Genomic DNA, 25,287 nt, shown 5'->3' on the forward strand with positions numbered 1-25,287 from the left:
TAAAAAACAAATGAAGTCTTCAGAATCTGGCATCACTTGTAACACATCTTAATTCAGATGCTAAATTTTTGGTAAAGTGGAATATCCTACAAAATAAAGTTGTGTTTAGCAGAAAATTTTTCTCTGCTACTTCAGTTTTAAAATTAAACAGTTTCCAGTTCTGGATTTTCTAAGTTGACATGAAACATTTGTGATGATGATTTGTGTTAGCTACAGTGCAGGTGGAACACAGAACAGTGTCAAACATATATGCCTAGATAGAAGATAACGAAAGAATATCTCCCATTTTCCCTAGGAAAAAAATTTTTTCTTAATGTTTAGGTGCTAACTTTAACCTATAGGCTTTTAGGAATACCTTTGAAATAATTACATTTCTTCTTATAATGTTAATTATTGCCAGGCAAGGTGGCAAACACCTGTAATCCTAGGTACTCAGGAGGCTGAGGTAGGAGGATCAAGAGTTTTAGGCCTTTTAAGACCCTATCTCAAAAATAAAATACATACAGAAGAGCTGGAGGTGTGGCTCAAGTGGTAGAGCACTTGCCTAACAGGTACAAGTTCTTGGGTTAAGTCCCCAGTTCTGCCAAAATAAAACGTACATCAAATGTTACTTATTAATTTAGTTGTACTTGTGAATCTAACTTACATAAATTGTGTAAATTTGAAAGCTGCTAAGTTTGCATTTCATGAAAAATTTTATCCCCATGCCTCTTTTGTTTTATTTGTTCTTTTATTCATATGTGCATACAATGTTTGGGTCATTTCTCCCCGCTTCCCCCCGCCCCCTCCTTTACTCCCCACCCCCTCCCTCTGTCCCCCACCCCCTAGCTACCAGGCAGAAACTATTTTGCCCTTATCTCTAATTTTGTTGAAGAGAGAGTATAAGCAATAATAGGAAGGAACAAGGGTTTTTGCTGGTTGAGATAAGGATAGCTATACAGGAAGTTGACTCGCATTGATTTCCTGTACATGTGTTTTACCTTCTAAGTTAATTCTTCTCAAACTAACCTTTTCTCTAGTTCCTGGTCCCCTTCTCCTATTGGCCTCAGTTGCTTTAAAGTATCTGCTTTAGTTTCTCTGCGTTGAGGGCAACAAATGCTATCCAGTTTTTTAGGTGTCTTACCTATCCTCACCCCTCCCTTGTGTGCTCTCGCTTTATCGTGTAATCAAAGTCCAATCCCCTTGTTGTGTTTGCCCTTGATCTAATGTCCGCATATGAGGGAGAACATATGATTTTTGGTCTTTTGGGCCGGGCTAACCTCACTCAGAATGATGTTCTCCAATTCCATCCATTTACCAGCGAATGAGAACATTTCATTCTTCTTCATGGCTGCATAAAATTCCATTGTGTATAGATACCACGTTATCTTAATCCATTCGTCATCCCATGCCTCTTTTTCAAGCCTCTCTTCCTTTAGTGACTTGATCATCAGTATAGATTTGGGACATGTAACACAGGTTTGAAGCTCATCCTACTTACTGTCATCCAAATTGTCTGGGATTCAGCACTTTTAAAATTCATGAGCAATTCTGTCACTGGAAACTAGCCTGAGTCACAAGTGCTCATCTGTTCAATGTTTGGATGGTTGTTTTTATCACCCCGCTCTAGGGTGAATGAGAAATCTCCGTAACGGACCCACTTATTCTGCATTACTCTTAAAAAAGAAAGAATGAAAATCTCTTTTTATTGAAGATAACATAAGAGAGGGCAGCCATCACGCGTTTACGGCCCAGTGAGTTAGCACAAAATGAACACACCTGGGAGAATCACACCCAGGTCAAGAAATAGACTAAGACCAAGATCTGGAACCCTTCCTGGGCCTCTGCTCCCATAGGTAGCGTTGGTCCGGTTCCTCACACCAAGGGGTAGCTTCTCTGCTCATGTAAATGGATCTTCAGTTCAACACCGTGTCTGAGGCGTTAAGCCATGGCTCAGTGGTTGGTTTGTGTTCATTCATTTATAGAATTCCTGCATTGCTTTTAAAAGCCATCTCGAAGATCATTTCCTACAATACCCCAAATATTCTTTCATGCTGTAGGAATAATTTTACATTTTTATTAAATATATTTCCTTCTTTTTAAAAAAATCAAATTCATCAGATTGCTTGACTAAGCATTCCAAACTCACTTTGATTAACATGTTTTCCCCAAGAAGTATTTTTGCTCAGTGTGAATGAGAGTTCTCGTATTGTGGCAGATGTTATAAAGGTACAAATGTATGAAGCAATTACCTCTTTCCTAAGAAGTCACATTTCAGGTTATATCCAGGCATGTATGAGTGTTTGTGGATTGTGTATTTTGCCTTCCAGCTCACTGTGAATTGGGTTATCCTACTGGAGTTACTGAATGTTGGTATAACTCTTAGCAGTGAAGATAATTTTTATGGCCCTTCTTTTCCCTGATACCTGCTTGGTTAATTCTTCCATTTCCTTTAACTCTTTGCTCAGGTTCACCTTTGCCCACTCTTTTTTTTGGCAGTGCTGGGGATCAAATTCAGTGCCTTGTGCTTGCTAGGCAGGAGCTCTACCACTTGAGTCACTCTACCTGCCCTTTTTGCTTTACTTATTTTTCAGATAGGTTTTAGGGGAGTTTTTTTTTTTAGCCCAAGCCTGTTGGATTATGATCCTCCTACCTATGTCCTCCCCACATTGCTGGGATGACAGACTTGAGCCACGGTGCCCGGCTTGCCCACTCAGCTTTAACAGAGCAACATAACCCCTGCCACTTTCTGCTCTAGTATTTCTGCTTTTAATTTCTCTGTTTCCCCTTTATCTATAGTTCTGATCACTTCTTGAGATGCTTTGCAACTGTTACTGTTTTTGTTTCTTATCTTTTTTTCTATGATGGGAGGAACATGCAAGGTTCCAGGCCAGCCTGGGCAAAAATGTTTGTGAGACCCCATCTCAGTGGGACAAAGCTGGGTATGGTGGCACATGCCTGCCATCTCAGTTATAGCAGGAAGCATAAACAGGAAGATTTCAGTCCAGGCTGGCCTGGGCAAAAAGCAAGACCCTATGTCCAAAATAACAAAAGCAAAAATGGCTGGATCATGCAGGAGAGTGCCTGCCTAGTAAGCGTGAAGCCTGGTCCTGGAGGAAGGGAGAGAGGGAGGGAGGGAGGAAGGAAAGGAAGGAGGGAAGGAGGGAGCTAACTTAGGGAAGATACAGTAGACAGAAGGCTGAGACACTCACACATTTTCTTTCTCTAGTCACTGCTTTCACTGTTTGGGTTGGGTTGAAACTTGAGTAAGCCATGGGTGGAAGTGACTTGTAAAGGTTAGATGTCATCTGTTTCTATTTCATACTTTCCAGCAGGCAGGTTGACAAATGTGGAATTTGCTGTTAATGCCAAGAGGAAAAAAGTATTTATGTATATAATATATGTATGAACTTTGTATGAGATGGATCATGTTTTGAGTGCTAATTATGCACCGTCGGGGAACACATGTGGGAGCTGACGGGTTTACAGCTCAGGTTGAGTGCCTACCCCCAAGTCCATGTTCAGAGGTGCCGAGCACCCCCTCAGCAAGGCCTCCTGTCTGCAGAGCTGTCTGGGATGCAGCACAGATGAGTGTGGGAGTGTGGAGGGTGGGGTGTCTCCTCTGAGGAGCACAGTTGATCCTGGCAGCCAGCTTGACTGCCTGCTCTGTGTGTTTGTGTGTGTGTGTGTGTGTGTGTGTGTGTGTGTGTGTGTGTGTGTGTGTGTCTGAGGCTGGAAACTTTCACTCATGTTGCTTGTGATTCTATGTAATCTTTTCTGAGGGTTTTGAGAAGCAGGGATGACAGAATTACAGCCCATGTAACGTTTTCCCCCTTTTTTGCTGTTGGGAGAATTCCCAGGCTGAGAAGCAGATCCCATTAGGGTCCAAGTCAGTGTTGTTGAAGATGACTGGAGGGGTTGGGGATGGAGCCGGGGAAAGAAAGCACTTGGACACAAGATAGTTACTGAAATTGGCCTGCCTTCTCCAGCAGAGATCTGGAACTTTCAAAGCTCAATTCCAGAATTTTCTCCTGGTTCCAGTAAAGGAAACTATCCACCTAGTAACTTAAGCAGCCACTGAGGTGGGGGCACTTCAGTTTCTCTAATTTTGGTTTTCTCTATAAACATGAGACCTTTGCACATATATGGTAATCCCTAAGGTTGCTAATAACTCTGGTATGGTCAATCTGACTTTTGAGTGATTCTCCCTCATTATCAGAGAGCCATATTTGATCAGGTGGGGTTCGGGATGGTGGCAGGCAGGGTCTTAGCATCACAGGCCCTGGTTCCACAAGCTTTGCCAGGCATGTATTGGTATTCCTTCTACTCTTCATCCTGTACAGCTGTGTGTATTGACTGATTGGTAACCATCTCCTCCTAATAAGTCTCATCAGAGCTCGGTGTAAGGGTCGTTATTTTTACAATATTTTCCCCCATTTTTAAAATCTACTGTTAAAAATAAACGCTAACTTCAGACACTCCAATAGAGCAAATCTATTGTGAGAAAAATCTTAACTTTAAATGACTCATTTTGTTGGATCACTTTTGACTTCTGAAATGTTTAAAAGAACGAAAAGTTGGGATGATAGTATTATGAGATGTCATCTGTAGAAGTCCCCAAACTATGTGTGTAAGGCAAAGGCCAGAGTTGTTTAATAGCCACTGTTTAATAACGATTATTCTAAATTTAGTCCAAGCAGCCAGGATTTCTCATCTACTTCATTACTTCCCAATCTATATTTCAACCTGTTAGCCAGAAGGTGGCACCCCTAGGTTGAAAGTGCGCCAGGGGAGACAGGTGGTAGGGAATGGTATTGGTAGGGGTGACAGGGATGTCACTGGTGGGGTGGTAGTGGGCAGAAGGCAGCTAAAGAGGCTTCTAAAAAGGTCATGATGTATTGGATGCAGAGAGTAGAAATAAGAAGAGATAGAAAAACATTAAAAGAAAATGTTTAAATACAGTCCTGGGGTGACTAGTACTGTCATTGTCGTTGGTCAGTTAGTATAGACACTTCTTCAATGACGTCCCGCCTTGAATGCGAGACAGTTGCTTTACTACTAACTTCAGAGACACTCCCTAGAGGGCAAAGGAAGCTTGCCTTTCTGATGCTTAAAATCCACACAGTGGATTTTTTCTGACGCTTCAAGCACAGAATCTGTGTCGCTTTCTGATTTCAACTGTGCCAGGGAATGTGGGTGTCATTTTATGTAAGCATCATCATTAATTCATGCACTGCGTGTTTGGAACTTGGGATAAACATGAACCGAGTCTAAGTTTGCCTACAGGTTTGCTGAGCCCATTAATAACGTCAGTCACTTTGCAGGGCAGCCTTTAGTTACCTTAAGGGCACTTGCCTGTTCAGCAGTTTGGATAAGCCATCACAAACTGAGAGGCTAATTACAAACGTTCTCACCTCTTTATTAGGCTCCCCCTTCAGGGACTTGTTTTCCTTGTTTACATTTCTGCATATTTGAAGGTGCGCCTAACTACATCTTGCATGAAGGACAGTGGATTTTACACTTACAGAAATCCCTGCAGTCTGTTATTGCCTATGGATAGGAATTAGTGAGGATTACTGTATTTCAGAAGATGGTTATTGCGGTGTAACAAACCACTCCCAAAATATACTGGCTTAAAACAACAGACATCTATTTTGCTCAAAGGTCTGCAACTTGGGCAGGACTTAGCAGAGGCAGAGAACCTCTGCCCCATTTGGTACCAGCTGGAAGACTAGGTGTTAACTTCATAGGGGCATCCACTTTCAAGATGGCGCCATCACAAAGGCCAGAAGGTTGGTTCTGGCTGTAGACTTGGGCTTCCTCAAAACATGACAACTGGGTTCTAAGAGCAAGTATCCCAAGTAACAAGGTGGAAATTCATGGTATTTTTATGAAGAGGCTTCAGAAGTCACCTAGGATCCTTTTCATCTTATTACTTACAGGCATCACAAAGACTCACATTGGTTCAAGTAGAGGGGACACACAAAAACTCCACCTCTTGGTGGGCAAATGGCAAGGTCCTCACAGACCATGTGGGATGAGGGATACTATGAGTGTCTTTGGAAAATGCATTCTGTCACATACATGAATGTGCTGTGTTCACTTTGATTCATTCTACTAGGAAAGAACTGTGAGGACTTGCAGGGCTAAAATAAAAACATAGGAAAAAATGAAGACAAGACATTAGAATAAGAGGTGAGTGTTACAGGGCATTGGAAATAGTTTTGATCTATACTTCTCAAAACCTTCCCTCTCCCCTCAAAATAACCTATTGTTACTCAAAGGGATCACATATCTTCCTGAGATCTGAAACACTCTCAAATCATTTCCATCTTCCACAAAAACCATCCCAGGGTTCTCCAGGGTATTTACAAAAGAACAATAAAACATTCACTTCTTCAGCACATTGTAATGAAAACCATCCCCAAGTACTTAGTTTAACTGCTTTGTTTACCATGGGAATTTCAAATGCCATTAAGACCCTGTTACATTTTTTGTCGGTCTGGAGTCATGGGAATAGAAAAGGGGTTTTTAACCAAGGGTTAAAAGTAGGATAGCACTGTCCCAACTGCACCATCTCAACATTTCGTTAAAAGTCCCTTTCACTAATGTTTTGGAAGCCTATGTAAATCAGGGAATGTGGGGGGTGGGGGTGGGGAGTCACGAATGCTGGATTTAAAGCAGCCTGGTGTGAAGGGAAACATCTGTTCCTGGTTAAATTCTTTTGCCTCAGTCAAGTAACTGTGTGCTGAGACCTGAGTTCCATGAAGACTCTAAGAATGGTTTTCCAGAACATTATCAGGAGTACAGGTAAGCCTTTGAGGTCCTCAGCCTCCAGCTTGTAATTCCAGGGTCACTGGTATTAGCAAAGTGTATAAAACTGGGGCTGTCAATGCAGCAGCTCCAGGACTCCAGTTGTTGTTTTGGCGGGGGAGTTTGAGGAAACTCCTTGCTGGGTCTTAGGATATGAGAATGCCCAGTTGTGAGGTGTTTTTAACCTTGACAAGAAATACCAATGATATGTAGACTTTCAAAATTTCAAATGAACATATTTCCAAAATATGATTGGCTCCAGATGGAATTTCCCAAAACTGTAGGCTCAGAAGTTTCAATTTGGGGTGACCTCAGATGCTTAAAATTTAATCCTTAACTACTCATTTCTTAATCAAATGTTCACAGAGTACATAGTACATACCAGGAATAGTTCCAAGTGCAGGGGACACAGCTTAAAGCAAAATAGAGCAAGTCCCTGTCCTTTGGAGTTGTCACTCAGCTGGAGAAACAAAAACATTGGAAGATTGAGGACAGCATTTTCCCCAGCAGAGGGATCTGCAAGTGTAGAGGCCCCTGGTGGGAACAGACTTGAATTGGAAAAAAACAAAGACTGGTGAAGGTGGCAGGAAGGGAGCAAGGTGTGGGATGTGGTCTGAGAGGTAGGCAAGCCTCAGTTTGGGTGGAGTGGGGTGTTGGGCTCTGCAGGCCATGTCAAGAGCTGGGGTCTGCTGGAGAGTTTAAAATGATGGCCATTCAGTAAGTCTTCCAGACCAGTGTGGCTGCCAGGTACACAAGATGTGCAGTAAGTGGTGGGGAGGCAGGGAGGCACAAGTGTGACTGAGGAGGCTTACTTCCTGTTGCTGCTCCTGACTGGTTTTTCTCCTTCCCCCTCCCCTTTCCTGTTCTTCTTCCCCACCCACTCCCCCCTTCTTCTCTCCTCTTTTCCATTTGACTGTATGCTGAATAGAAAGAGCCAGTAGAAAGAAAGGAAGGACAGGTTGAGGATACAGGAGAGAAAAGTGACTTTCTTTGGGGCTGGGTCCTCAAGTTGGCTAGAAAACAGGAGCTGCATGGCCAGGATTTAACCTTGACCAATCACAAAGAGGAGAGATGTTGCTTAGAGGTGGCCAGAAGGGGACATAGGGTTCTCAGCAACTGGCCTTCATTTTCCAGAGATGACCCAATGATGAAATCAAGGGGAAGGAGGTGTGGGGAGAGGGCTGAGGTAAGGGGCCCTAAAGAATAAAGGTCCTTGGTAAAGATGAGTGAAGACATTGCAAGCCAGCAACGTGGCCACAACTTACTGGAAGGTCTCTAGTGGGAAGAATGTGACATCTGTGGGAGGGGCCAGGTGGAGAAAGCCAAGGGTAGCAGGAGAGGGATGGAAGAAGTAGAGTGTGTTCCATATAGGAAGGATAAGTAAGAGCAGTTACCTAAGTATCTTTTAAAGCAGATTTCTGGGTCTTTCCCTGCTGGTCATGTTTAACTAGATGACAGTTTGCTTTGACAGTCCCAGTGAAACTGGAGTTTTAGGCCCCCACATCCAACTCCAGGGGTTCAACATGTCAGGTCCTACCACTGTCCCCAACCTGTCAAATAAAGAGATGAGCAGTGGTGAAGGGCAGAGAAAGGAGAGTTCGTATGTAGCACAGACAGCCACAGGAACAGACAAAGTAAGCACTTCAGCCCATCTTCAGGGTACAGATACAAGCTTCAGGTTTAAACTGGGGGAGAGTTGGGGCAGGAGGTGAGAGGAATGCGTAGTTAAGCAGTCCCATTGGTAGCATGGCTGGTTGATCATTCTGGTTGATTATTATATCAGTCTGAGTTTTGTGAGGCTGTCATCACTTGAGGGGAGCAATCTGGTTCCCAGGAGATGATTACTCCTGCTCCAGAGTACAGCCTTATCATTATAAGTCATTGTCCTTATTGGGGACAGGGGTCATCTGTCCTGAGAGGCTCTGCTGATCCTTTCTTGGGGGTAGTTTTAGCTGTCATTGTAAAGATGTTATCGATCAGTCCTGTCCTTCCTGGATTCCAAGGTGGCTGCAGAGAGGGCGCAGAGCAAAGGATACAGATACAAACTGGAAACAGAGATGCCCAACTGTTGTCCTGCTTTGTAGTTAATTCGTGGGCCCAAGTAAGGAGTTGGCTTTTTCTAGCAGTCCTAGCATCCTCTTGCTTCATTCTTTGGAGAATGGGTTACCAGTTGTTTAACATATCTGAGTCCATTGGCATGTCACCTTGTAGTCAGCAGATCACTGTCTCCTTTTGGTCTGCTATCTGCTGCTCACATCCTTTCCCATGACAAACATCAGTTCTTTTGAACAGACACTTTATGCTGTGCGGTGACTTCTGGGTCCCCAACTATCTTCTTTGCCTCTGTCTGCTCACCTCTGTTACTGAGAGAGGTGAATGGAAAAATCCATTCTCCTTAGGATAGTCTGATTGTGTCACTGCACAGAAACCACCATGGCATCTCATCGAATCAAAAGTCCAGGCTTTAAAGATACAAGACCCTGTGATCTAGCCCTCGTGTGACAGACCATGGCTTTAAGTAGAGGCTGTGTTATGGTCAGTACAATGCTGATGGGTATAACTGGTAGGAAGAGGGCTCTGGGGAGCCACACTGCCTGGGTTTGAATCTTGTTTGCTCTTTATTTGCTGTATAACTTTGGGCTAGTTACCCAGCCTCTCTGCACCTCAGTTTTCTAGTTTGTAACATGGAGATTAGAAAGGAATACTTAATGTTATGGTAATCGTAAGGATTAAGTGAGCTAATCCATGTAAAGCCTTTAAAACAGCGTTGGGCAGAGAAAGCTCCCAGTAAATGTTAACTCTTGGGATTGTGGATTTCCAGAGCCAGATGTTTTCTCCGCATCATTTCAGATACAGTCTCAAGTCTTCACTTTTGCTTGCCCTGTGGGACTCCTTCCCATACCGTTCCTGTGTGCACAGACTCCACCTGTGGGCAAGGTTGTTTGACTAACTGTGGACTTAGGTAGCACAAAACGAACAAACTGAAGTCTGGCACACATTCTCTTAACTCTTATAGATCGCTGATGAGAGTCTCCTTAAATGCTTTGCTAACAGATGTTTTGAGGTTTGGTTTATCCTTTTCCTCTGTGGGCTTGCACTAGAATTTCATAGAAGCCTGAGGGTTTGTACCTCTGGTGGAAGATGGTCATTCCCCTGCCCGTTCTTTTCCCAAGTGCTCCTACTTGGAAGATAGTAGTTCTCTTGGACTGAAGTCTTTGTTTTGCTCAGGGATCCTGGTCTGAGCACAGGTAACCAGGCATATGCTAAGTTTTGCTGAGGGGCACACACGGAGGAAGATGAAGGACTTACTAGGCCAATGAGAATTTGCTGGAGGTGGCGTCTGTCTGCTCAACTGTTGGCTCTTGGGTCCTGCCCCTCCTGGTTGGCCTGTGCATCTGTTACAGCAAACTTTTCTCTAGTAGAGTGGTCGGAGGTTAGATGGTGATTCCAGAAAGTGTTCTCTTATTTGTACTTACTTTGGCTGTATTGGGGTTTGAACTCAGAGCCTCTCAGGCACCCTCCCAGTTGAACCATTCCACTAATCCTTTTTGCTCTGGTTATTTTTGAGACAGGATCTCTCTTTTTTGCCAGGGCCAACCTGGACTGTGATCCTGCCATCTACATGCAGTAGCTGGAATGACAGGTATCTGCCACTACACACAGCTATTGGTTGAGAGGGGGGTCTCATGAACTTTTTGCCTGGGCTGGCCTGGAACTGCAGTCCTCCTGATGTCCACCTCCTGATTAGCTAAAATTATAAGTGTGAGCCACCAGTGCCTGGCTCAAAAAATATTCCTAATAAACAGTTTTTCCTTGGTGGTGCTAGAGTTGAACCCAGGGCCTTGGACGTGCCAGACAAATACTCTACCACTTGAGCCACACCCCAAGTTCTTTGCTTGTGTTTTAGAGTTAAACTACCTTTGCCTGAGTTGGCTTCAAACACATGATCCTCTTGCATCTGCCTTCTGAGTAGCTGGGATTACAGGTGTGCCCCATCATGCCTGGCTATAAAGGGTCTTGAGAGACCTGAAGTAAACATGCAAAGGATAGTCTCTAGGGAGTAAATACTGTGTCTATGCAGGCAGACAGCCTAGAGCCCTGACACAAAAACTATTTTGACCAAAATATATCAACATTATTGACGGATGCAGATTTATTTACTTAGCTTTGTTTGCCTTAAATATTGGTTGCCTTTATGTATCATCTGCCTCTTACTCTCTTTGTTGTGTTAGTATAACTGGGTAAGAAGCAAATTTTAGATTTTAGTTCACATCACATGATACATAAACACTGATAAAAATTTGAGTATTTATTTTTTCAAATAATTCCTCTTCTGAGAGCTTCTTTGGTCCCACAGCCCAACTGTGTGTTTTCCATGGGAATCAACTTGTACCCTGGACAAAGCCAGTTGACTCGGAAGTGGACACCTGACCTAACCTGGGCCAATCAGAGTCCTTCCCTGGGATCTTTTGCTGCACGTAACCGGGAAGTTTAGACTTTGTCTCTAGGGACTAGGCTGTTAGCAGAAAAACTTAGTGGATAGCAGTAGTTATATTTTCTGCTACATGGAAAAAACTTGGTCCTAGATAAAAAGAAGAATGATGCCCACAAATGAAGAGCATTGGGCTGGTGATGTTGATTCCAGGTCTTCCTAAGTCTAGCTCTGAAACTGCCCTGCTGGCCACTTGGCTACTCAGAGAGACCATTGAGTTGTTCCTCACAGGAAGGCCTTTCCTTCTTCACCTCCCTTTTGTGTCTTCATTTATACTTTTGACATGTGGTTGGGGTCTCCAAGTGGGTTGGTTAATAAATGGCACTAAAAACTAGTTGAAGATCTTTGGGCGGGGGGAGTTGTAACAGCAGTCTCTCAGGCCTACTGATTCTGACCCCAGACACACTCGCATTTCCCATGAGTTGTGGAAATACTGGTGCAGTCTGAGTGAAAGAACTGAGTAAGCTAACACACAATGCAGGCACATGAAACTCCTTTTGCCAGAAATGCTTGCCCTCAACAGAGCTACCAAAGGCTGGATCCGTTCTCTCTGTCCACTAGAACTCTGGCCCCACCTCTTCCTTTGTTTCTTAAGGGAATTTGCAGTTTGCTGAGTTCTCACAGCGCTTCTCAAGCTTCCTACCGAATCACCCTGAATAAACAGAGCACAATCAATGGATTTTTCTTTCCTTCAGCCACAGTCCCACCAGGGATCTGAGGACAAGCAGTGGTCACTGAAATTAAAGATAGACAGTTCGAGAAGAATGTGACAAGTTAACTCTTCAGGCTCTCCCAGTTACTCTTGGAGTTAAATCAAATATATCCAAGATGGCAGCGATAATGCCTGTTCCCCAGCTCACTGCAATATCCCAGAACCCAGGGCCAGCACGTGGTAGTTGGCTTTCAATAAGTAGTTATGGAATGAATGAATGAATATTACTGTCCCCACTTTATGGGCAAGGAAACTGAGGCTCAGACAAATGTACTGAATTGATCAGTAACACAAGTGATGAATGGCACAGCTTAAGGTCAAAGCTTAAGGTCTTCATGCTCCTTGTCCAGGACTCATTCTGAGAACTTCTGTCACCAAAAGAGAAAACAGCACCACAGCCAGGTCCGTGTGATTGTTCCTCGTGGCCCCTCCCAGAGCTGAACCCCCAGCAGTGCTGGCAAAGCTTTCAGCTCCTGAAGCCAAGTGTTAACACATCAGAACTCCAGGCGGCTTCAGATGTGAGCTGAAGCCCCTGTTTTTTTGAGCCTGTCTTTTCAGAAAGCTGTATGAGAGTTGAGGTGACGAAAGATGGGAAGGGCTGTGTGTGTACGATAAAATATTCACCGTAAAGACTCATGTGAACAGTGAAACTCAGCACAGCATTTTTGTGCTGGTCTTGGCATACAGTCATGTGTCTGTTGCTGGGCTCCCTGTGTATGTCATGGTCCTGTGAGTTATGAGGGGGTCATGGTGGGCAGTGGTCTAGTCTAGGGTGGTTCAGGACGGATTTGTATGTGAGTCTTGGGTTTTGAAATCACTATCAAAACTCAGTGTCTGTTATTCAGCATTTTACAGGACGTATCACGCTGCATCGACGAGTAGAACTTTCCGTGGTGATAGAAATGTTCCACGTCTGTGCCATCCCCTGGTGTAGTCAGCAGCTAGCAGTGGCTACAAAGCACTTGGAATGTGACTGATGTGAGCGAGTGAGGAATAGAATTATTTCTTTTATTGGAATTAATTTTTGAGTGGTGCTGGGGATGAATGAATGCAGGCCCTTGTGCAGACTAAGCAAGCACTCTGTGTTGAGCTGCAGGACCCCAGCCCTTATTTGAATGCATTTAAATTAGCTCATTTAGTTACAGGTGTTCCGTGAAGTTCATCTTGAAGACAGGCACTACCTATAACTTGTAGGAAGTGAGTCCACCAGTTGTAGACATAACTTCTTCACCCAGTGTGTAGCAGCTCTCCTCAGAACCTGGTGGGAGAGGCTTCCTTCACCTGGGCAGAAGAAATCACTGAAAACCTTCTAGCTTTACTTCGGTCCCTCCCCAGGACCTGGAGTTAATACCAGTTTAAGCCCTAGTTTTCTAAGGATTAACTCTGTGGGGCACATACTCTTAAATCCTTCAACTGATTGGATGGGGCCCACTGTATTATGGAAGATGAAAGTACATTATAGCTGAGGAAACTGTGGCTCAGGTAAGTGTACTGGCTTGATCAGTAACATAAGTAATGAGTGACAGAGCTGGGTCAAAGCTTTATGACCTCAGGCTCCTTGTTGAGGACTTAATCTGAGAACTTCTGTCACTAAAAGAGAGAACTCCACTCAAAAAGCCAAAAGTACGTCCCTCACTGGGGATGTCAGCCACATCTTTACCACAACACTTCAACCAGTGTTTTACCAAACAAGTCACCATAGTATTAGTCAAATTAACAAGTGAAATTAATCATGATACCTTCCTCATTAGATGCAAACAAAGCCATCTTGGAACTGTCTGACCTTCACCCATGACCTTGAGTGTGGCCTGCAGGCTGTCCAGTTCTACCCACCCACTTGTAAGCACGGGGCTTTCATGCTCTTCCATGTTACACATAGCTTCCATTTTTACCGAGCCCAACGTGTCCTAATTCTACCAAACTAGTTCCACCCTGGCTGGTGCCCAAACTCCAAACACAGATATGTGTCATAGTGTATTGCATTTATCAGAGTAGCAGATAGCCACCTTAGATTTTTCTGGGACTATCCCAGTGTCATGTTTTTTAGTAGACGTGATGCCTTTAAAAAAAAAATATATATATATATATATAAAAACTGAAGATGATAAAATTTTTATAGTGAATTGAGACTTTTTATATAACTGAATTCTTTAAGGAAATCTTTCTACTAACTTTATCCTAATATAGTACCAAGGAATCTGTTCTTATATAGTACAGAGTAATTGAATGAAGTCTTGGACCAGAAAAAATGGTTCTCTTTAACCTAAACCTGCAATTCTTAAGTATTTCAAGCAGAATGGTTTTTTTGGGTCATTGTTTTATTTTGTTTGGCAGGGTCTTATTATGTAGCCCAAGCTGACCTTGAACTTGAGATCCTCCTGCCTCAGTCTTCTGAGTTCTGGAGTTATAGGTATGTACCATCATCCTGACCAAGATGGGTTTTTTTTTTTTTTTTTTCCTTTCCTTCCTTTGATTTTGGTGGCACTGGGGTTTGAACTCGGCCTTAGGCTTGCTAGGCAGGTGCTCTACCACTTGAGCCACTCTGCCAGCCCTACAATGTTTCTTAAGGACAGAAGAAATGAGAACGAGTTCACTTTACATTAATATCTGAAGGACATTTTGCAGGCGATGCATTCTGTCCAGGGGAAAGAGCCTCAGGCTGGCTTAGCACGTTCCAAGTCCAGGCCAGGCACTGCCTTTGATAAACTGTGACGTTTGACCAGTCCTATAATCTTCTCTCAACCTGTTTCCTCCTCTCTAACGTATTCTTTTGAGGCCTAAGATAACGCTGGTGAAAGTCCTTTGTAGAAAAGTTCTGCAGTGTTAACAGTTGTTGTCACTAGTGACAGTCGTGGTTGTACATGTGAGAGTCTGTGGGAGTGCCATGGCTAAAGTGACCTGATTGTTAATGATTTCTTCTTTCATATTGATTGGGTCCAAGGCTCATGAAGACCCTAGTGGAACATGAAGTCATGGTGATGTCCGGCTGTAGATGACGAGGGCCTGAAGTGACCTGGGATGTGAAGGGAATGGAGGAGGGGTTGCTGAAACACAGGAGGCTTACTCTGGTGGGCTGTGTGAGTGGACACATGGGGCTAGAGAAAGGGGGGAAGATGAGAAAGGCAACACCTGCAACTTCACATTCAAAGAGAGACAAGGCTGATGTGACCAGCAGTCACGTAGGTCTGAACCTGGAAGGAAAGTCAGGGCTGGTGTCCAACTTGGGAATAATTAACATGGTCAGTGTATAATTCCTTGTGAGTAGAATTACCAAAGTTGGGGAGAGCGGGTGACCAAGGATGAACCCTGATGAATGCTGTCTTAGTGCTGCCATTAAAGACTTGCTCAGTGAAGCCTGTGAGTGAACGAATGAATGAATGAATGAGAGCACACAGGATTCAGTTTAGCTGGAGGCACACAGGCAGATGACTTCATGAAAAAGAGAAGTGAAAGCATCTGGACTGGGGTCAGGTAGAAAACCAGAAAAGTCAAGGCCCGTAGGATCAAGCCAAATATTAATCTTTATAAAATCTAAATGCAGTCTTCTGGTTAAGAAGGACTACTTGCGCTTTCTAGTTAATAATTTGGCAGCCTGTTCCAAGCCTTTGAAAAGTTAACATCCCTTGACTTACTAATTCTACTTTCAGAATCCACCCGAGGAGAGGAGCAGAGCTGCAGGTAAAGATGTCTGCACAAAGCTCTTCTTCTTCTTGGACATCAGTTCCTCTGGAAGGCTTGGGGCAGAGGGAGCATTTATTTCAGCATCTTTTACCAGGCGTGCATACTCTGAGGCACCGTGGTACAGGATGTGAAATTTGCACCAGTGTTTAAAATAAAACTTGAATATCAAAAGAAATTTTGTGCTTTGCCCTTGAACCCTACTCTCGTCTGCTCTCAGTCACTGTGGTGGGAATGTTGATCAGAGCCTCTGTTGACTTTATTCACAGACATATGTGACCCACTCCTTGAGATGTCCAGTTCATCCTCAGTTCTGGGTACTCCTGGCTTCGGTCTAGAAATACTTCTAGAAGTTTCTTTAGCATACCAGGTTGGTGTGCACCACTGAGCTTTTGCCCAGGACAAAATTCTTGCCTTTCTGTGGATTGCTTTCTTCCTTTCCTTCACATAGCTGGTGAATTCCTATGCATCCTTCAAAGCTTCTTGGCAGATCTGGTGTCCAAATAGGTTTTGTGGAGCACAATACTGTGAAAAATGAATTAGGTTTGAGTGGAGGCATACATCTGCAGAAGTATCGCACTCCTTACCGAAGCCCTGCTGTGTTCCATCATTGTATCTGTTACCACCCTCGCCTTCTGTAAGAAATTTGCCTTCCCTTCCCTTTTGGGTGAAAAGAATCACTGTGTCACTGTCACTTTTGAGAAACCTGGGCACTCGCTGTTACAGTTGTCACCTTGTGTGAGAACTTCTTAAAGTTTTTACTTTTTAAAATTCTAATAGTAATAAAGTTTAGAAAATTACACAAATAGAAAAAAATCACTCACAGCCCCACTCTACCATCCTACAGCTTTCATTTCAAATGTTTCTGTGCATAGCTTTGTGTGTGTGTGTTGCATAGTTTGTCTTATGTGTGTGTGAGGTTTAGCATCTTGATTTTCATGTAACATTGTAATACAGCATTACTTGTTCCATGTTAGTGTCATTTTTTTGGCACTACTGGGATTTGAACTCAGGGCCTCATACTTTTTAGGCAGGTGCTCTACCACCTGAGCCATGACCACAACCCTTTTTTCTTAGTTTATTTTTTCAGATAGGTCTTGAGCTAACTTTTTCCAGGACAGCTCAGATTATGATTCTCCTACCTCTGCTCCCTGAGTAGCAGATTACAGGCATGGTACGCTACCATGCTTGGGCTGAGTAATTATTTTTAAAGTTTGCTTACAATAATTGACTTGATGTACTTCAAGATCAGAGCTCCTATTTTGTGTCCCCAGTACCTAAGCACAGTGTTGGTCTGGGCCAGTAAAGTCGCTTAGTAGATGTTTATTGAGCTCTAGAGCTGAAAGTTTAATCCATCACCATCCAGCTTTCAAGGAGCTCATTCAGGGAGCAGAGACACACATATCCGCTCGTTACTTAGTGTATGTATTCATTCATTCAGCAACTCTGCATTAAGTGCCTGCTATCTGTTGGACATCATTTTATCGCTTGGGACACAGCTGTGCAGAACACCCCAAACCTTGTGAAATGCAAGTTCTATAGCAGTAACTCACAAGTAGCAGGCTGCCCTAGAATCCCCACAGGGCTTGTTCAAACAAAGCATGAGGAACCCCAGCCCCAAAGGGGCTGACTGAGAAGGTCTTCGATAGGGTCTGAGAACCAGGGGCTGCTGAAGCTGCTGGTCCCCAAGACCACACTTTGAGAACCACCTCTGGCCTAGCGGATACATTTGCAGATAATCTGGCAAAGGACCATGGTGTCCAGTTTGCAGAGGGAGAGGCCTGAAGTCTGACTTATATCTGAGCCTCCCTCATTCTTCCATTCCAAGGAGGAAGGATTGGCTAGGACATGCCCCTAGGTCCAAAGTCCTCCCCTCTTCTCTCGGGATGGCTCTCAGCGGTCTCTGGAGGGTCCCAGAAGTCCCAGGCTGACAGGAGAGAGGTTTGCGCCATCATGGTGGCTGTGAGTACCTGCTCTGTGCCTGACCTTTTATGTACCGGCCATACATTGTGTCTACTCTCCAGAGCAGCTGCAGGGGAAGTAGGATTTCCCCCACCTTATAATGAGAAAACGGAGACACAGAAAACTCTGTCACTGCTGTGATACCTCATGCCAGTGAGCTACACCTCTGGGCCTCCAAGCCTTTCTGAATGCCCTCAACCTCTCTGCCATTGCACGAATGTCTGTGGTGGAGACAGCCTGTGACTCAGCCCTCAGAGGAACCAGCTTCTAAAATGCTTCAATAATCACTGTGGTTCCCACACTCGAGCAGGAGCCCATGTAAGGAGGTTGCCATACCTCCTTTGAGGACTGTAAAATACATTGCCTTTCTCTTTTTGCCTATGTTGCCAGGGAGCTCAAAGCTGTGCTTTGTAGGCAGTAGCTTTCCTAAACCTAGGGTTCTTTGATACAACTATCTCCCCACTCTTTTCAAGCTTTTGTTTCCTATGTCTTCCTTTAGAAGCTTTCAGAAATAATTTCTCAAATAGGTGAATATCATAGTAAAAAGTAAATTTTCAGAATGAAAAGGATGAGTTTAAAGGTTTTTGTTTTTTTAACTCTTCTAACATGCAAAGAGTGATTTGAGCCAACAGTGAGCATACGAGTAAACACACTCATGACCGTGGACGTGATGTATCTGATGGCCCGAGATGTGTCCACTTGGTCTTATGTCTACTTTGGCCCAGGCCAGGCCTGCCTTTGAACTCTAGCTCTTCATTGCTTGTGTTATAACTTTGATGTCACTGGGCCTTAGTATCCTCATCTGAAATGGGGTGAATGATGCAATGGAGGGTCATTGGAGAATTAAACAGTGACTGACATGAAATGCCAGGGTCAGTGCCTGACACGTAGTAGGTCTACAGTCAGTGATAATTACTGCTGTGGTTATTGCCATGTCTTATGTAGACTAAGCATTATAGAAAGATTGGATCATAAATCTACAAGGGCTGTAGATTTTTTATGGAATGTGTAGTATAGACCCAAAATGACCCTTTGTTTAGGGTCGGGGTGGTTGTTGCAGAGATGGCTGCAGAGGCTTGTTCCTCACCTCCTCCTGGGGGAACATGGCTCCAGGCCAGCATTTCTTGCTGATTCTTGAGGAAGGCAGCAGATGATCCCTGCACAGGCTTGAGGTTTTCTGAGGTCATCCACTTTAGGGATGCTGACGAAGACTTAGCTGCTTCCTTATTGGTCAGGTGACTTGAGCATCCTTGCTGGGGAAATTACCCTTAAGTCCACTTCCTACTTTGAACTGGCTTGTGCTTGATTTAATTAGGCTGTTACTTTCAGTTTTTCTTTCAAAGTTTAGACTTGTAAGTTTCAGTGGCCTAGAGTTACTTTTTTAGGAAGTGTTGGGGTATCAAAAGACTCCAGAAAGGGAGGAACAGCAACTGCCTGGGTGCCTGCACAGGATGGTGTGAACCTAGGGGCCTGGTGTGGTTGTCGGTCAGGTGTAGTCTGTGGGCTGCTTGGATTTCCCCAGGCCTGAGGGTGTCACGGAGGAGGGTGCCTAGCAGCCTTCACGCAGGTGGTTTTCCCCATCTCTGACCTTCTCTGCCAAAAATTCTGTCTCAAAGAGGAAGCTCTTGCCAGGCTTGGTGGCTTATGCCTGTAATCCCAGCTACATGGGAGATAAAGATCGGGAGGATGACTGTTTGAGTTAGCAAGATCCCCATCTCAACCAATTAGCCAGGAGTGGTGGTACACATCTACAATCCCAAATATGTGGGAGGCACAGGTAGGAAGATCACAGTTCATGCTCACTCCAAGCAAAAATGCGAAACGCTACCTGAAAAATAACTAAAGCAAAAATGGGTTGGGACGTGGCTCATGGTGGAAGAGCACCTGCCTAGCAAGCACAGGCCCTGAGCTTAAACCCTAGTATTGCCTCCATACCACGTGGCAGGGAGGCCATGGTTGCACAGACATTGCTGTATTTAGACAGTAGTTCCATGGGCAGGAAGTTGGTGATTCATCAGAAAAAGAAACAAAAAATAAACTGTTACCACAACGAACTTCCTCTTTCAAACTCAGTCTAAGCTTGTTCTTCTAGAATCTTTTTCAGCCTCTTAAAAAAATAAAAACCAGTGTTCAGGACTGTAATCCTACCACTTGGAAGGCTGAGGCAGGAGGATGGTAAGTTCAAAGCCAGCCTTGGTCTATATAGTGAGACCCAGTCTCCAAAACCCAAAAACAAATAATAAATAAGTAGGGACTAATGCAGTGTTTCATAGAGAGATGATCGCAGCCATTTAGGGTCCATTTTTTTCTTTCTCCATTACACAGTGCCTGTCCCCATCAGTCCAGGAGTAGAATGCAGGCATTGACTTGGGGACATGGCTCCTTAGCCTAGTGTTCTTTGCATTTCTGCTGACATTTGTGCAGAGGCACTGGCCACTGCCGTGTCCCTTTGATGGACCGTCCAATTCATGCAGTTCCCTTGCTTTCCTTCCTCCTAGGTCCAGGAGGCCGCGAGTCGGGGCCTGAAGTTCATTGGTGTCATACCTCAGTACCAGTCCCCCGTGCCCTCAGTGGGCAGCAGTCCTCCCGTGCCCACTGCCCACAGTGCTGTGGATGCCAGAGATGTGAGGACTGCCCGTGGGGATCATACATCCTTGGAGAGCGAGGACCCGGGGGCTGCAGACGTGGGAGTCGTTCCTGCAGGGATGGATCGAAGTCCAGCACCCAGCCCAGGCCCTACCAGGGAGGCACCCTGTACCCAGCACCCTAGTCTACCCTCGGAAGAGGGTGAGAGTGGCGAGTTTTCACTGCAGGGGGTGAGCCCCCCACTGGATGGACCAGAGGGCAACCCCTCAGATATGCACGGAGACCCACTCACAGGGAGTAAGTATGCGCGCTGGCGGCTTTGACTGCTTCCAGGGAGGCTAACAGCTCTTCAGGATTCCCCAGGGCCTGTTCAGGAAAAAGAAATGGAATTAAGAGTGCAGACACAGCAGTCCATCAGACAAGAGACTGTTTGTCAAGCAGTTATGTACTTTGCTGAAGTTGTGACTTCTGGGCAGAGCAGAGCCACAGGAATTGACTGTGGGAAGCGGGATCTAGGCTGTGAGTGATGGTGTGCCTGGGCTCCTGCTTTGCCCTTGGATGGCCTGCCCTCACACAGGAATGGTTTGCAGACTGGGCACGAGAGACATGGCACACTCCACTCTTTTGAATGTCTGCCCAGAGCAAGAAAACACAGTCAGCCAGGAGCTGTGGTTCAGCTCTGTAGGATATAAACAGCCAGATTCCAGGGAGCCCCTAGTTGACAAATTAGCACCACGGAGAGAATAGGCCGCCAAGTACAGGAGTCTGCTTAATCCCATTCCGGTGGCCACTAGAATGTTCTGTTTGGGTTAAGGATTTCAAGTAACAACACACAACAATGATAGCCACCATTTACTGATACTTCCTGTGTTCTGGGCCTCGTGCCAGTAAGCTTCTTAAATGACCACTCTTAATTTTCCATGTACCCCTGTGAGGTGCGAGTGCCGTTATCATCACCCAGTTTCCAGCTGTGCAGTCGGGATGCCGAGAGGAAACGTGTTGCCCAGGCTGGAGACTGCCACATCTGGCACGGACCTAGGAGCATGTAACCACAGGCCCACCCAGCCTCTCTCCTGGTCTTTTCTGCATAAGCTCACAAGATTTCCTGAGTCCCTCAGTTGACAGGGAGCAAAGCCTCCCTTTCACTTCCCTCCCCACAGTTCCCTTTTCTCTACTTTCTCCTGGATATCCAGCATCCAATCATTTCCTCAGAGTAGTGGGGCCTCTACTGGCCTTGCAAGATGAATGAGTATCAAGACTGACAGGTAGATGCAGTTGCTTACGCCTATAATCTCAGCTACTTGGGAGGTAGAAATTGGGAAGATCGTGATTTGAGGCCAGCCTGGGCAAAAAGTTAGTGATACCGTCTCCCATCTTAATCAATAAGCTAGACATTGTGACACATACCTGTCTTCCCGGTTACGGGGAAGCATAGGTAAGAGGATCACGGTTCAAGACTGGCCCTGGGCAAAAACAAGAGACCCTATCTGAAAAATAAACTGACGCAGAAAAGGGCTGGAGGCATGACTGAAGTGGTAGAGCACCTGCCTAGCAAGCGTGAGGCCCTGAGTTCAAACCCCAGTACTGCAAAAAAAGAAAGAACCTCAACTCTGTCACGTTCTGCCTACTTTCTAGCTAGGCAGTAGTCTTGAGCCACACGCCTTCGTACGTAGTCAAGAACGGTAGCTTCCCACAGAGAAGCTCAGAGAGATGTCTGCTTAAAGCACTCAGCACGCAGACTCACCCGCGTGGGCGGTTGTCATTGGGCCAGGCACAGGCTCAGCAGTCCTGGCTCCTGACCTCCACCCCTCTTGGAAACCTGGCTTTGAGAAAGGAAGCAGTCAATGCTGAGCTTGGCCCCAGAGATAGCAGATACTCCCTGTGTTCCAGAACTTTCTAGACTTCCTGCCGTCTGTGGCTGACCCCAGGGAGAGTTAGAAATAGGTGGGTGCCTAGGCCCTTCCTGCTGCTGTGCAGCTGCTCACCTCCTTGTCCAGAATCTCCACCATGGCCGAATGTGCAGAAGTGCCTCAGCACCCAAGTGTTTTGGCCTGCCCCATATCCGCCTGGAGACCCAGATCCTGCCAGGGAACCATTGTGGTGATGGAGGTGTCAGCCCAGCAGTGGGTGGGAATTTCGGTGTAGTGGTAGGTCGAGATCCCCACAAAGGTAGGAGATGGCTACCTTTGTCCACTCAAGTGGTCACCCAGGCTCCAGGTCGCTGCCATTCAGGCAGTTCTCTGTTATCTTGTTTTCCTCTTTGGGGGAGTAAATGAGCCTTTGGATTTTTTATGAGGTAATAAACAAGGGGGAGGTGGGTTTCTGGGAGGGATGTAGGCCTCCAGGGGATAGACAAACAATGGTTATGGGTCACTCTGAGAGCGTAGTCCCACTCCTGTCTAGTGTTATCTCAGTTATTCCTCACCTATGATAGCCATGACAGAAGATGTGACTATGATGCCTTTCTCACAGATAAGGAAGGTCTCCTCCTATGACCTCAAAAATTTAATAGTTTCTTTATCTCAGCCTGAACATACGGCTCACCTGAAGGCTGATTGTCCTGGCTGATTGATCTGCCCCCATGGGTCATGGCCCTCACCTAACCCTGGCTTCTCTCCTAATCTTTTTTCTGGGGAGCCTTGTTTCCTTCCCCAGGAAGTCCGCTCTCCATCACCCCCCAACACATACGCACAGTCCCCTCCCAATGTCCCCTCCATTCTCCCCCAGCCCTGCTCCCCACACAGCTTGCTCAGCTCCCAGCCTGCCTTTCTCCCAGGGCCCCCTAAGGAGGGTGAAGTGCTTTTGCGCCTCTTTCTGCCAGGTGGGCTTAAATAGGCAATCACAGCAAGACAATTAAAAAAGAAAATCCAGAGGGAGTCTCCCTCCTTCTCCTTGTCTCCTCGGTTAATTTGTTTCCTGTGGAAGAGGCCTAGGAGAGGAATCCAGGCAGCAGCGCTCACACAGGGCTTTGCTGGGGTTTCCACTAGAAGCAGAGCGGACTGTCTCCCTGAGGTGTGGTCCTCCTTGTTTCTCTTCCAGCTCATTGACTTAGATTTCCTGCTCTGGGGGAAATTTCCCGTTGGTTTGAGGTCCGTGCTGTGTAGTGACCACCTGGGCTCAGGCAGGAACAGCCCGAGCTTCTCTTTTGCTACAGGAGAAGCAACGAGACCAGGTTCACGAAAATTCTGATTATTCTTATGGTCACCAGGCACTGCCTTTTCCACCCCCTTAGCTGTGCCAGCCAGCAGCCGGGTGTGGTCTTAATTACATTTCTGGTTATGGGATTTTGTTCAGTGGACCTCCGTGGCAGCCAGCTCATTGTAAATGGCTGAGACTCCCGGGGACTTTTCAGATGTGTGGCCTCCGTCCCTCCTCACACCCTCATGATAGTTAACCCTGTGACTGCCACCTCCTAGATCTGCCGCCTGCCACTATCTTTCTGTCCTTTCACTTAGCCCATGAACAAATGTCCCCTACACCCATGGTCACTGGCATCTGCTCTCTGTGTCCTGATGAAATTAGTCTCTTGTTAGGTGCAGGAGAGAGTCCAGGGTTTGGGGTTGAAGGACTCTTGGCTCTGCACTGACCTATCAGCTGAGTCTTGGGGGATCCTCTTCATGCTACTGGGCATAGAACTGGTGCCGCCCCCTCCATGGAGATGGGGAGAGTCACGTGAAGTGAGGACGGTCATGGCCCTGGTGCATATGTCTGCGTCTGCTGCAGTGCTCTCCGAGTGATTCTTGTTGATCACTGTGCACACAGCCGTTCCTGCTCTTTGCCTTTCTCTGCTGCCCTAGCAGTGGCCTCTTGCTGAACCGAGGGTCCCCTGCTATTGGTATCCGAACCTGATGGAACCTTGAAGCAGCCTTCTCCAGGTCCTTCTATCCTCCCACCATCCCTTCCCAACGAGAGCCTTTTATCTTAGTTCCATTGCTCATGACCTCAGCAGACTGCAGTCCCCATTTAGCTGTTTCTGACTCCCACCTGCTCTTTCCAACGTGGCTAACCCATCAGCCTCCTCTTCCCATGTCGAAGCCCTACCCTTTAAATGGATCTCTGAACTCTCTCAGACCAGAGGTCTCCTTGGACACCAGGACCTGACCAGTCCCTGTGGGTCAAGCTCAAGTCACACAGACTTCCATCCTGAGTTCTGATACCCAGGCACAGGCCTCAGAGCTGCACACTTGCTCTTGGCTCCCCACTACCCTAGCAAGGCCCGAGTGGATGGGGCCATGAGGTTGGCCCCATCCAACCTCCTTTCACTGCCTCCTTTCACTGTCTGGCTCAGGTGAACCCACAGAAACGTGCAGCATTTGCTGTAGTACATAGGGACAATGCTGAACATGAGCGATGCAAGTAAGACTGGGCAGGGCCCCCACGTTGGGAAAAAGAAGGACGAAGACAGACTGATGCTCCTGGGGGCTCTGCCAGTGTGGTTCTTTGGCCATTCTCACAAACAATGCCCTCCCTACTCCTTTGGGACTTTCTGTCCCAGGTCTGGAAGAATCTTTCAGCTGGGGTCATGGAAGAGTCACAAAGTAAATGAGAAAATTTAAACAAATGGTGCTCCTTTTTGGAATCCTTGGTCCCTGCTCCTATGAGGATATGTCAAAGAACCAGAAGAGGAACACATCAAAGGACATGGCTTTCAGACAGTCTTTCTTGGCTTGTTTCTGTGTGAGTGGATTGGGGACCATAACCAGGGAGACAGTGGGACAGAGGTGTTTACTAGAGAGTTCTGCATCTGAAATCAGGTTTCTCCCAATATTTCACTGCCATGAATACTCTGGAGACTCTTCATTTCCTTTTCCTTCCTGAAAAATTTATTTCTGTCTCTGGCTTCAGTCCTGCCCCCTGGGGAGGACCGAAACGGGAAAGCTGGGATGCTGTCAGCCCAGTTCACCTTGTCGGATGGTCTCCATCTCCCTCCACCCACCCCAGCGTCCTTGCTTCCCCTTTTTCTGTTTTTATTATGCATTGGGGAAAGCAGTGTTTTTGTCTTGTCATGTGAGTGGGAAATCCTTCTGTATGACCAAGTGTTACCATGTGTGTTTGGTCCTTGGCC

General features: G+C 45.8%; 1 protein-coding gene across 3 annotated transcripts in view; it reads left to right on the forward strand.

Moving 5' to 3' along the window:
* The window catches only part of Rftn1 (raftlin, lipid raft linker 1), a 196,612-nt gene that overhangs the window by 121,236 nt on the left and 50,089 nt on the right, over nucleotides 1–25,287 (forward strand). For all 3 annotated transcript variants that reach the window (XM_020157538.2, XM_020157539.2, XM_020157535.2), the window contains exon 5: nucleotides 20,135–20,519. In XM_020157538.2, the coding sequence (XP_020013127.1) occupies nucleotides 20,135–20,519 (385 nt within the window). The remainder of the gene's footprint in view (nucleotides 1–20,134; nucleotides 20,520–25,287) is intronic.

This window comes from Castor canadensis, chromosome 10 (genome assembly GCF_047511655.1).
Source record: "Castor canadensis chromosome 10, mCasCan1.hap1v2, whole genome shotgun sequence".
Classification (NCBI taxonomy): domain Eukaryota; kingdom Metazoa; phylum Chordata; class Mammalia; order Rodentia; family Castoridae; genus Castor; species Castor canadensis.